This window comes from Acomys russatus, chromosome 31, assembly GCF_903995435.1.
Source record: "Acomys russatus chromosome 31, mAcoRus1.1, whole genome shotgun sequence".
In the NCBI taxonomy this organism is placed as follows: Eukaryota; Metazoa; Chordata; class Mammalia; order Rodentia; family Muridae; genus Acomys; species Acomys russatus.
Genome location: NC_067167.1, coordinates 9,411,042 through 9,423,141, shown reverse-complemented (window position 1 = coordinate 9,423,141; position 12,100 = coordinate 9,411,042). Strand labels below are relative to the sequence as shown.

Sequence of the window (12,100 nt, the reverse complement as noted above, 5' to 3'; positions counted from 1 at the left end):
TGTTTGTTTTTCGAGACAGGGTCTCTCTGTGTAGCTTTGGCTGTCCTGGACTCGCTTTGTAGACCAGGCTGGCTTTGAACTCACAGCAATCCACCTGCCTCTGCCTCCCAAGTGCTGGGATTAAAGGTGTGTGCCACCATGCCCGGCTAAAAGCACAGCTCTTAAAGCTGCTAGGAAAATAAAACAAACATCACGTGTGGAGAGTGTGCGAGAGACAGCTCAGTGGGTGAAGTGTGGGTCCTGCCAGTGTGAGGACCTGGGTTTGCACCTTCAGGACACACAGGAAGCCCGGTGCAGAGGAGGGCACATCTGGATCCTAGTGCCACTGCAGCCAGAGGCAGAGACCAGGTAGTCCCTGGAGGCTCACCAGAGAGCCAGTCTGAAACACAGCAGGCAGCGGCCAACAAGACACTGCCTCTAACAAGGAGGGAGGACAGCACCGACATTCAAGGCTGTACACACCAGGCTGTATCAGGAATGGCCCGGCTTCCTACTGGCTTTTAGACGCAGTCAACGCAAAGGCCTCAGCCGACTTCCGGGATGGTAACTCTGTGGTGTGCTGGGGAGACGTTTAAGAGGCTGCCCCCTCTCACCTGTAGCACAGCAGCAATTAGGTACACAACAACAAAGACGACCGTCAGGGAGGTGTGGCCGCTCTTCATCAGGTGGATTGTGTAGAGGAAGATCAAGTGGCCCGGAACCACCAAGAGCAGGAGAACCTGGGCCGACTTATTGTTCGCTCCTGTAAGGTGAGATGCAGACGCGCGTGCGTTAGGAACCGCGCTCGCTCGAAGGCCGCGCCTGGGGGTGCAGCTCAGCGGAAGGCTGCTTGCTGGCCTAGCAGTCGCAAGGTTCAAGACCTCGTATGCCTGGGAAATAAAGTGACCGTATACACTGGGCATGGTAGCACTGTGGAAGCTGAGGCAGGAGCACCTCAAGTTCAAGACCAGCCAAGGCTGGGACCCTGTCCCAGAAAAACGAAATGACAAAGTGAAGTTTTCTTTCTCAATCCCACAGCTCGCAGCAGCCATCAATTCAACTGCCAAAGATAAATCTCAGTTATTTACGACTCACTTAACTCTTGGAAATTCTCCTACTAGGCATAATTATAAAATCAAATAAAAGATGGTTGATTTAAAACTTCATTCATTCATTCATTCATTCATTCATTCATTCATTCCTTTTTGGTTTTTCCAGACAGGGTTTCTCTGTGTAGCCTTGGCTGTCCTGGACTCACTCTGTAGACCAGGCTGGCATCGAACTCACAGCAACCTACCTGTATCTGCCTCTGAGAACATGTGCCATTGAGCCAAGCTCTAAAAACTTGTTTTAGAGAGCATTAGTATCGGTCATTAAAAAAAAAAAAAAAAAGAAGGAAAATGCAAAAGTTGGAATGTTGATTTTTATGTCTTCTTTTATTGTCCCATTACTGATATTACAATGAGGGCTGGAGACGCTCAGTGGTTAAGAGCACTGACTGCTCTTCCAAAGGACCAGGGTTCCATTCCCAGGACCCATGTGGTGGCTCATAACTCTCTCTTCTCTCTCTCTCTCTCTCTCTCTCTCTGGTTTTTCAAGGCAGGGTTTCTCTATGTAGCCTGGCTGTCCTGGATTCCTTTTGTAGAGCAAGCTGACCTCGAACTCGCAGAGATCCGCCTGCCTCTGTCTCCCTGAGTGCTTAGCTTACAGACGTGGGCCACCATGCCTGGTTGGCTCACAACCTTCTACCACGCTTGTTGCAGGAGATCGGATGCCCTCTTCCAGCCTCTGAAGCACCAGGCATGCACATGGTGCACAGACACACTTGGAGGCAAACACCCAAGCACAAAAAATAATGCTTAATAATGTAACTGTAGTCATATAATATTGTTCCCTGTCACTGGGTTGTCCCCTAATGTCCTGTTTCAGAGCAAATTACCCACATTTTCAAGAGTCAAAAGGAGTAATACGGGGGGGGGGGTGGAGCCCATCTGTCCCTAAACCATGGGTGCTTTCTGTGTTTGTACATAGGGGTCCTCTTTCTTTCTTTCTTTCTTTCTTTCTTTCTTTCTTTCTTTCTTTGTTTTTGTTTTTGGTTCTTTGAGACAGGGTCTCTCTGTTAGCCTTGGCTGTCCTGGAGTAGACTAGGCTGGTTTTGCACTCACAGCGTTCCACCTGCCTCTGACTCCCTGGTGCTGGGATTATAGGCGTGTGCCACCACGCCCAGCTAGGGTTTCTCTTTCTTAACCAGCAAGATATCCCAGACACAGGAATATAAAGTGCAAATGTCACAAGGACGCTCTGCAACTGCATGCAGGAACATGGAAGGCCTTTGTTCCCTGAGCTTAGCTCAGCACAATATAGATTCAAAACGAAATATAGATTCCACAAAGTTTCCCTGTCAGTGGGCAGCAGTTCCTGACAAAATACACCCACCCCTCTCTCCCCCACCCACCCACACTTACCTGAACCAAAAAACGTCCTAAAGGGGTAGGAACAACCTTTGGGCTCCTCAGGCAGTTCTCCAGGAATGCTGTGCAAATGGAGGTAGGTAGAAATCCTGCTGGCTTGAATGGCCACCAAATTGCCACCGATACCTGAACCGTTGGGGAAAATAAATAAGCAGGTCACACTTTCATTTAAGCAACTTCCCCCTTCATCGATCCCACCAAAGCAAGCCCTCTCCTGCCACACTGTAGGCCAACGAAACAAACCTTTTCCTGAAATGTTGGTTTCTTTAATGTTGAGATAGATAGCCCATTAAATTGTTATGATAAAAAAAGCATTATTTTCAAGTCTGATTAGCTGTCTGATGTGAAAGTAGAGCAGAATACATAATTAAACAAAAAGCAAAAAAGAAAATATCATTCTTGTAATCGGTTCCCAAAACTAAGTAACAAGATATTTGTGTCTGTCATATTAATGAGAGAAAAAATAAGCTTGATTTATTCAAATTGACAGGTTCAATACTTCCTCATCTTACTAAAATAAGATGAATTACTCAGGAAAGTCCCATTTTCAACCCAGAAACAGCCTCTGCACGACCTGGGGGCAGAGGAGTTAATGCTGAGGTATGACATGAATTCCAAAGAGAGGAAGGACTCTCGAATCCTTTCTCCACTCTCGCAGAGTCAGTGAGGAAGACAGCAGCCTCCAAGGTGAGTAGGAAGGGAGCAAGTACAGATTCCAAATCCTTACACGCTGCGCGTGGGCCACTAGAGACGCTGACGCCCCAGACTCAGGGACTCCATATGCACTAGCTAGTGACCTTCTGAAGGTTTTCAAAAGTTTTCTGAGACAGACCGAGGGCAGGTGGAAGACTCAGGAGCCAAGCCCACAGGGTACCATCTTAACTGCTTCCAGATCAGAAGCCCCACAAATCCTGTCACATAAAGCCAAGCCACCTGGAAGGTGGAGGAAGCACCCCTCATTCTGCGTGGTCCCAGGCAGAGCGGGTGCCACAGAAGGAAGGAAAGAACGAGAGCTGAAGGCTAGAAGAGGCCTTCCCGGCTCATGACCAGCCTGGAGGTTTGACTGCCAATAGAGGGGAGAGAGACGCACTAACACCATCTCCTCAGGACCAGGTGCAGGGGTTGCTGGGGTGAGGTAAGGTAAGAGAGCCCTAGCCCGGGCCATGTAGGAACGGAGAGCATCAGCAGGCCGCCACAGGAGCAACATGAACAATCACTTCACACACCCCCACACTCACTCAGCCAGGCCAGGACCAGGGCAGCAGGAGCAGCCCCTCCCCAACTATGAAGAAAAGTGAAGGATTCTGAAGGAACCACAGTCCCGGGCTGCCCTGACTGCTACACTAAGATAAAGAAAGGACTGCTCATTTCTAGGCACAGATGATGTTTGTGTCTCTGTCTCCAGTGGCCTTTCATATACAGTGTCAACCACTTAATAAAACTTCACAAGATAGGAGTAAAGAGCAACAAAGAAAGCAGTCCATTGTGGGAGTTAAGGGGTCAGCAAAGCCATTGTCATTATCATTTGGGATTTGAGACAGGGTCTCTTGGGGTTCAGGCTGGCCTTGAGCTTTTATGGCCTTGAGTTCCTGATCCACCTCCCAAGTGCTGGGATTACAGGGATAGGCTACCATGCCCGGATCCGGGTAGTAAAATTATTTGACAATGATTTAAAAATAACTATGTTTGAGGCATTAAAGAATGCAGCGCGGAAAGTGTATAACACACAATAAAAGATGAGGCAGAGATGAGCTAAAATATGAAAAAAAAAATGTACCAGATACACACAATGCTACAGACCATTGAAGGAGCAGCACCAATATCCAGGGGAAAGTGTTACAACTGAGAATATTACTTAAAAACATCGACACACAAGGCCACCAGACACACTGTGCAATGTGCCCATGGGCTGCTCACAAACACAAACTGCAGGCACAGGACAAGTGTTGAGTATGAAATGATCAAAACAGGTAAAGGGTGCTCTCTGAGCCTTTAATCCCAGAACTCGGGAGGCAGAGGCAGACAGATCTCTGTGAGTTCGAGGCCAGCCTGGTCTACAGAGTGAGTTCCAGGATAGCCAGAGCTGTTACACAGAGAAACCTAGTCTCAAAAGACCAAAAAAAAAAAAAAAAAAAAGGTGGGGGGTGCTCTCTGAGCACACCAGGAAAACGGACACCTGAGACTCCCCTACCCAAATATTTTTTAAAAGTAAACAGTATGCTTGTAAATAACCCCCAGATCAAAGGAGAGATTGCAGAGACTGTGGAAAAGGTAGTCAACTTAATAAAAACATAACACCCTGAAGTCCACGTGAGGCGCACAGAGCAGCCCTTTGAAATCCGGGGCATTTCTTCTATTATAAACAGGAAAAGTCACATTGACGATGTCAGGCTCACATCCTGAAAACTTCAAAAAGTTGTGCAGAAGAGAGAGGGAAGAAGGAAGAAGCAGCAGAAGATTACAAGTCAACAAAAGAGAAAACACAACAAAGAAATAAACAGGAAGCTGAGTCTTTAAACTCACATTCCAGCACCCAGCGGCTTGTAACTGAGCACATGAGGCAACCAGGGCACTGACAGGAGGAGTGTGAAGCCAGCCTGGGATACACAGTGAGTTCTGTGCCAGCCTCACATGCAGAAATAAACAAGCAAATAAGCCAGAGAGGTGTGGCTTTCAGAGCACACACTGCTCTTGCAGGGACCCACACAGGTGGCTCGCAACCTTTTATAGCTCCGGCTCCAAAGGATCAATGAACAAATTGCCCCGTCCCAATCCACATAACTATACATTAAAAAATACAAAGCAGCCCAATATTAAAAAACAGAGAATTAAACAGAATTCACCACCACGCCAGTGAACAGACACCAAAAAGACATTATAGGAGTATCATGAAAGAATTTCCATGGTAAATTATTAGCGAATCATATCCAGCAAAATATTCAGTGTGTAGCACATCACAATCAAATTGGGCTTATCCAAGGAATGAAAGACCAATTTAACTTCTGGAAGTAAATTAACATAATTCATTAGCAAGTAAATGGAGGGAGAAAGTAACATGATTGTAAGAAAATGTGGGGGAAACCTGATACAACTCAACAGTCATGATGAAAAGCTCTTAGCAAAGCAAAATACTCTAACCTGATACACACACAAGCTGGGACAGGACGGGGCCCTGCAAATGGCTTCTCCCATGTGAGGCCAGTTATTGACATGTAAACCAACAGTGAAATCTGGTCCTGACTCATCCTAAACACAAAACCCAATTCCAGGTGAATTAAAACTATAATCCAGAAAGTGGAACTGCTAAACTGTAGAGGGATGGTGAGTCGGCTGATGTTGCGGATGGCCTTGATGGGATTAAAGACGTGAATAAACGGAGAAGGACCAGTACAGGAGGCTGGGGGAGAAGAACCACCCTCACTGAGCGGGGTCCATCTAATTGTCCGACACCTGGACAGAAGGAAGAGGACCCTTCTCCTGGAGCAGGGTTCTGAAGCCTTCTGCCTCTCACAGCTACACTCCACCTGCTTACCCAGTTCTGAGGCTGGGAATGAGGGTCACTACAAGTAGCCACTCCCTCCTCCTCCTCTTTCCCCTCCTTATCCCCCTCCCCCTCCTGCTCTTCCCCCTCCTTTTCCCCCCTCCTCCTCTCTCTCTCTCTCTCTCTCTCTCCTTTCTTACCCCCTTCCCCCTTTCTCTTCCCCTCTTCCTCTTTCTTTCCCTCTCCTTCCCTCCCTCCCTCCCTCTCCCCACACCTTCCAATTCTCACTCTCTGGAGAATCCTGACTAATACATGTGGAAAAAATTCTTTTTTAACAAAATTGTAAAACATACAAGGAAAACTTATAAAATGTAAAACTTTTGCTCACCAGAAAACACTTTAGGCAAAGAGAGGAAAACAAGCCACAGAGTGGACAAAGTCTGCAAACACATGTAACTATCAATAGAAAAATGAAAAAGGACAAAAGACTCAGCAGGCAGCTCCCCAAAGAACTTAATCCAGTGGACTAGAGAGAGTGCTCACTGGGTAAGAGAGGCTTGCCACACAAACCTGAGGGCCTGAGTTCAAAAGCCAGCATCCACATCAATGTTAGCATATGCCTATAACCCAAGTTCTGTGGGAACTTGGTGGTAGGAGTTGACTGGGGCTTGTTGGCCACCCACATAGCTCCAGGTTCAGGGAGAGACCCCCATCTCAAGGGGAGAAGGTGGACAGTGACATCCTCCTGTGGTGTCTGCACACACATATGGACACCATCACACGCACATAGACACACACTTTCACACACGTGCAAGAAGTGAACAGGAGAGGTCCAAGTCCACCAGGTATTAGAAGCAAAGCAAGCATTTAACACCCACCAGGACAAGCAAAATAATAATAATTATTATTATTACTATTATTATTACTATTATTATTATTATTATTATTATTATCATTATTATTATTATTATTATTATTATTATTATTATTCTGGGCATGTAAACTCTTAACAATAACATGGCGCTCTGCATTCTGACACAAGGCTACCAGGTGTGTAAACTGGGCTTGCAGCTGTAGCTCGGTGGTAGAGCTAAGTTTGTTAGCATCTCTATGGAGAGCACTTTGGAACTCTGTAATGAATGTGATGGGCAGGGCTGGAGATGGCTCAGCAGTTAAGGGCACTGGCTGCTCTTCCAGTATAGGCCAGACCCATTTCAGCCAATAACTAAGACCATAAAGGTTGTTCTCGCCAGTGGATTACTGTGTGATGCCGTGTTACACGCTGCAGTGGTTAAGTTAAATGTACTTATCTTCTTAGGTATTTATCATGGACGGTGCAGTCCCCACCCCCGCTGCCCATCTCTCCGGCCTCTGGTTACACCATTCTATGGTCAGAGCCTAGGAAGTAACCTTTCCCGCTATCTGACTGACATCCCACAGGACTTATCTTCTGTGAACGCTTGTTTCACTCAACACAACAATGGCATTTCATTCCTGTTGTCACAGGTGACCAGGCTTCCTTCTCTTTTATCCCTGAGCAGTATCCCACTGTTTGGAACACGATTTCTTCATCCATTCATCCACTGACACACTTAAATTGTTTCCATCCCTTAGCTATTGTGACCAGCACTTCAATACATAGGGGGTGCAGTGGGATTGTGGTATCATGTCGTCACGTTAACTCATTGAGGACCCTTTATACTGTTTCCCTTAGTGACTGTACAACAGTATGCAAGGCTTCCTTTCTTCCCACAGCCTCGCCACTGTTTTTCTTTTGTCTTACTGGAGTGGGGTCCCGGGTCACTGTGGCTTTGACTTGTGTATCCCTGACTGGTGCTGTTGGCCATTTGCACATCTTTTGAGAACTTCCTATTTAGTTTCTAGTGCTAGAATTGGAATGATAGCGTGAATCCATCAGGACTCCACCTGAAAGGGAGTGAACAGTCATGCTCCATTTAATGATGGGGGCCACACTGTTGAACTCAGTGTTTCGATTTCTTCTTGCATAACTGAGTGAGCAGCTACACAGACTAAGCCTGCTGTACAAACTAATACTGTCATCATCAGTCACTGGCCAGAGCGCCACTTGACAGTGTGTAACTGTTAGAGAAGGGGCCTTTGGGATGCAAAGAGTAAAAGGCATTCCAAGAGGATGTCTGAAGCAGGTGCTAAGCATCAGCAGCTTTGATGAAATCTCTGCTGTAGAATGTCACTGTGGTGGTTTGACTGAGAATGGCCCCCATAGGATCAATGTTAGAATGTCTGGTCTCCAGTTGATGGAACTATTTGGGAAGGGTTGGGAGGTGTGGTCTTTTGTTGGAGGAGGTGAGTCAGTGGGGGGTGAACTTTGAATTTTTAAAAGCCATGCCATTCCATGCCACGAGGGAAAATCTCTCTGTGTCTGTCTGTCTGTCTGTCTGTCTGTGTCTCTCTCTCTCTCTCTGTAGTGCTCTGCCATGTGGTTGTCATATCAACCCATAAACTTGTAAACTCTGCTTGTAGCCACTGCTCCATCACCGTGCCTGACTGTCTATCCCCATCCTCCCCGCCAGGATGGCCATAGACTCACTCTCTGGAACTGTAAGCAAGCCCCCAGTTAAATGCTCTCTTTTATAAGTTGCCTTGGTCATGGTGCTTGTCACAGAAATAGAAAAACAGCTAAGACACGAACCCACTATGGATCACAGTGCCCCAGACCAGTGAGAGTGCCGTGCTTTCTCTGACAGGGTGAATGGGCTGTTGCTGGAGGATGAATTCTTTTCTGGACAACTTAGGAATTGACTTGGAGGGAACAGCAACAGGTGACTTCAATAAAGACAGCTCGTATTAGCAGCTTCTGAAGCTAAGCATTCAAAATGACAAGTTTAAAGTCACGTGTGGTAGCACACACCTTTAATCTCAGTGCTCAGGAGACAGATGCAGTTGGCTTCCCATGAGTTTCAGGCCAGCCAGGGCTACACACAGAGAAAGATGCTATCTCAAAATACAAAAATAAATACAGGTGGAATAACTATGTCTGGCGTCTATTGAAATTTTGGTATTCAACACATTCTAATAAGGCTAACTTACTATAGAAACAAGAATTTAATTATTTTAATCATAAAAAATATATATAAATAGAAAAACAACCACAAAAAGCATGAATTTGCATTTTTGCAGCAGAGAAGATAATTTGTTGTTGTTTCTGTTACTGGACTAAAACTAAAATAATTTGTTATATTTTTAAAAGCTAAAACTATGGCTTGATTTTAAACTAAATTTAGCTTCACAATTTCATTGTTATGTGTCATTTAGCAAGTAACAAATTTCACTAAGAGCAAAGACCTGATAGCTGGGCATGGTGGCACATGCCTTTAATCCCAGCACTCAGGAGGCAGAGGCAGGTAAATCGCGGTCAGCTCGAGGCCAGCCTGGTCTACAAAGTGAGTCCAGGACAGCCAAGGCTACACAGAGAAACCCTGACTCAAAAACCAAAACCAAAACCAAAACAAACAAAAAAGCAAAGACCTGGTGCGGTAGTGCACACCTATCAGTACAACAGTATGACAGGAGAATTTTGAGATTAGCTACATAGCGAGGTCCTGTCTTAGACTAAACCAATAAACGTGATGATTTTAAATGGAGCTCAGAGTTCCTCAGGAGATGGCTCTGTGGTTAAGGGCTTGTACTGTCTTTGCAGAGGACCTACAGTGAGTCAGGCTCCAGTGAGTATGACACCTCTGGGCTTCTGTAGGCATCTACACTCATATGTAAAATCTATCCCATTTACATATGAGTAAAAATAAAATAAAAATAACAAAGAGCTGGGCGTGGCGGCGCATGCCCATAATGCAGCGCTCAAGGAGGCAGAGGCAGGCAGATCTCTGTGAGTTTGAGGCCAACCTGGTCTACAAAGCCAGTTGAGGACAGCCAAGGCTACATAGAAAGACCCTGTCTCAAAAAAAGCCACTACTACTACTACTACTACTAATAATAATAATATAATAAAATATCACTTAGAACTGGTAAAATGACTCAGTGCACAAAAGTAAAATCCTGATAACCCGAGTTCAATCCCCAGACCCCACAGTGAAACATTGAGAACCAACTCCTAACAACTCCTAAGGCTTTCTTCCTGCCTACACACACACACACACAGAGAGACACACACATGCACATACAGGCACACACTCACACACATATAGACACATACACACACACACACACACAGAATAACAACAATACTAAATTTAAAAAGTAAACCAGGGCTAGAGAGAGGGCTCAGAGGTTAAGAGCATTGTCTCCTCTTCCAGAGGTCCTGAGTTCAATTCCCAGCAACCACATGGTGGCTCACAACCATCTATAATGTGATCTGATGCCCTCTTCTGGTGTGCAGGTGTACACGCATATAAAGCACTCCGTCTGTATAAAATAAATAAATAAATCTTTAAAGAAATAAGTAAACTAATTCAGTTTATCAGAAAAATATCAGAAAACGCACCCTTCGGTGTTCTGGGCACTCTTCTCAGGGAAACAAATTTCTTTACAATTATGTTTAAAAGTCACACAGCCAGGCAGAGTCACTAAGGCAAACACAGGCTCTGCTCCCTGCGGATTTCTACCGCGGCCCCAGCACAAGAGCCTAAACACTGCCCCAGCCACTCAGAACGACTTGAGCGACAGGAACCCCTCAGACACTTCCTTTCCCTAATGTGAAAATAAAGACAGTGCTTACCAGGATATTGAAATGAGTGAATGATGGACAAACCGAAGGCAACAACTACAAACATAGTGATACACGTGAATTACCACCACCACCACCACCACCAACACCACCACCACCACCAAGCAAGTTACACAGAGGGTTCCCGTGTCACTGTTTCCTATTGTAGGTACTTCACTTAACATGTCATACAATTCAGCAGCCAGCAAGGAACTGGACTGCTTTTCAGTTCACTTGGTGTCTTATTTTAGTTTTAGACACTGGTCTGGCTAATTCTATGTCATCTTAGCACAAGCTGAAGTCACTAGAGAGGAGGGACACTCCATGAAGAAAATGCCTCCATAGATCCAGTTGTAGAGCATTTTCAGAAGTAGTGACCGATGGGGGAGGGCCCAGCCTATTGTATGTGGTGCTAACCCTGGGCTGGGGGCCCTGGGTTCTGTAAGAAAGCAGGTTGAGCAAGCCATGAGGAGCAAGCCAGTAAGCAGCATCCATCCACAGCCTCTGCATCAGCTCCTGCCTCCAGGTTCCTGCCCTGCTTGAGTTCCTGCCTTGACTTCTCTCAGTGATGGATTGTCACCTGCAAGCATAAGCTGAATGAAATAAACCCCTTCCTCCCTGGGTGGCCTCAGTCATGGTGTTTCATCACAGCAATGGAAACCCTAACTAAGACAGTAACCCTAACTTACTGTGTACTCCTGGCTGACCTGGCACTATTTAAACTCACAGAGATCCTCCTGCCTCTGCGTTCCGAGTGCTGAGACTGATGGCATGTACCCCCATGCTCACTCTGGTATCCAGATCAAGTTCAGATGCTGAGTTTCTCATGTGTATGTGTGTGTGTGTGTACATGTTGCCACAATATACACACAAAGAAGAACCTCAGGTGTTTGGAAAGGGTCTCTTCCTTGTCATTGCTTTCTACCTGTGTACTCTACACCAGATGACTACAAGATTCCAGGAATTCTCTTGTCTCTGCCATGGGAGAGCTACGAATGCAGGTACACTGCAGGCACACCTTGTATGTGGGTTTGGGGGGGAGGGCAAGCTGAATTCAGGTCTTCAGTGTGATATCCACCCAGTCATCACCCCAGCCCCCTGCTTTAATGACCTTTCTATCAGAAGCTTATGCCAACTGTGTTTTTAAGTTTGGACTTGTCTAATCAGTGCTCACTTATGAAAGTAAACAATGAGAAGGCGGGCGGTGGTGGCGCGCGCCTTTAATCCCAGCACTCGGGAGGCAGAGGCAGGCGGATCGTTGTGAGTTCGAGGCCAACCTGGTCTACAAAGTGACTCCAGGACAGCCAGGGCTATTACACAGAGAAACCTTGTCTCGAAAAACAAAAAGAAAGAAAGAAAGAAAATAAAAGAAAAAGAAAGAAAGAAAGAAAACAATGAGAGCAGAGCACCTCAGTGCCAGCATGGACTGTACACCTACTGACCCCACGGACACAAGGCCAGTGACCC

General features: G+C 46.0%; 1 protein-coding gene across 1 annotated transcript in view; it reads right to left on the bottom strand.

Annotated features, from left to right (window-relative positions):
• The window catches only part of Slc41a2 (solute carrier family 41 member 2), a 70,850-nt gene that overhangs the window by 19,233 nt on the left and 39,517 nt on the right, over positions 1-12,100 (bottom strand). Inside the window, exons 8-9 of the mRNA XM_051139758.1 lie at positions 2,445-2,576; positions 594-742 (exon numbers count right to left, since the gene is read on the bottom strand). Coding sequence (XP_050995715.1) covers positions 594-742; positions 2,445-2,576 — 281 coding nt within the window. The remainder of the gene's footprint in view (positions 1-593; positions 743-2,444; positions 2,577-12,100) is intronic.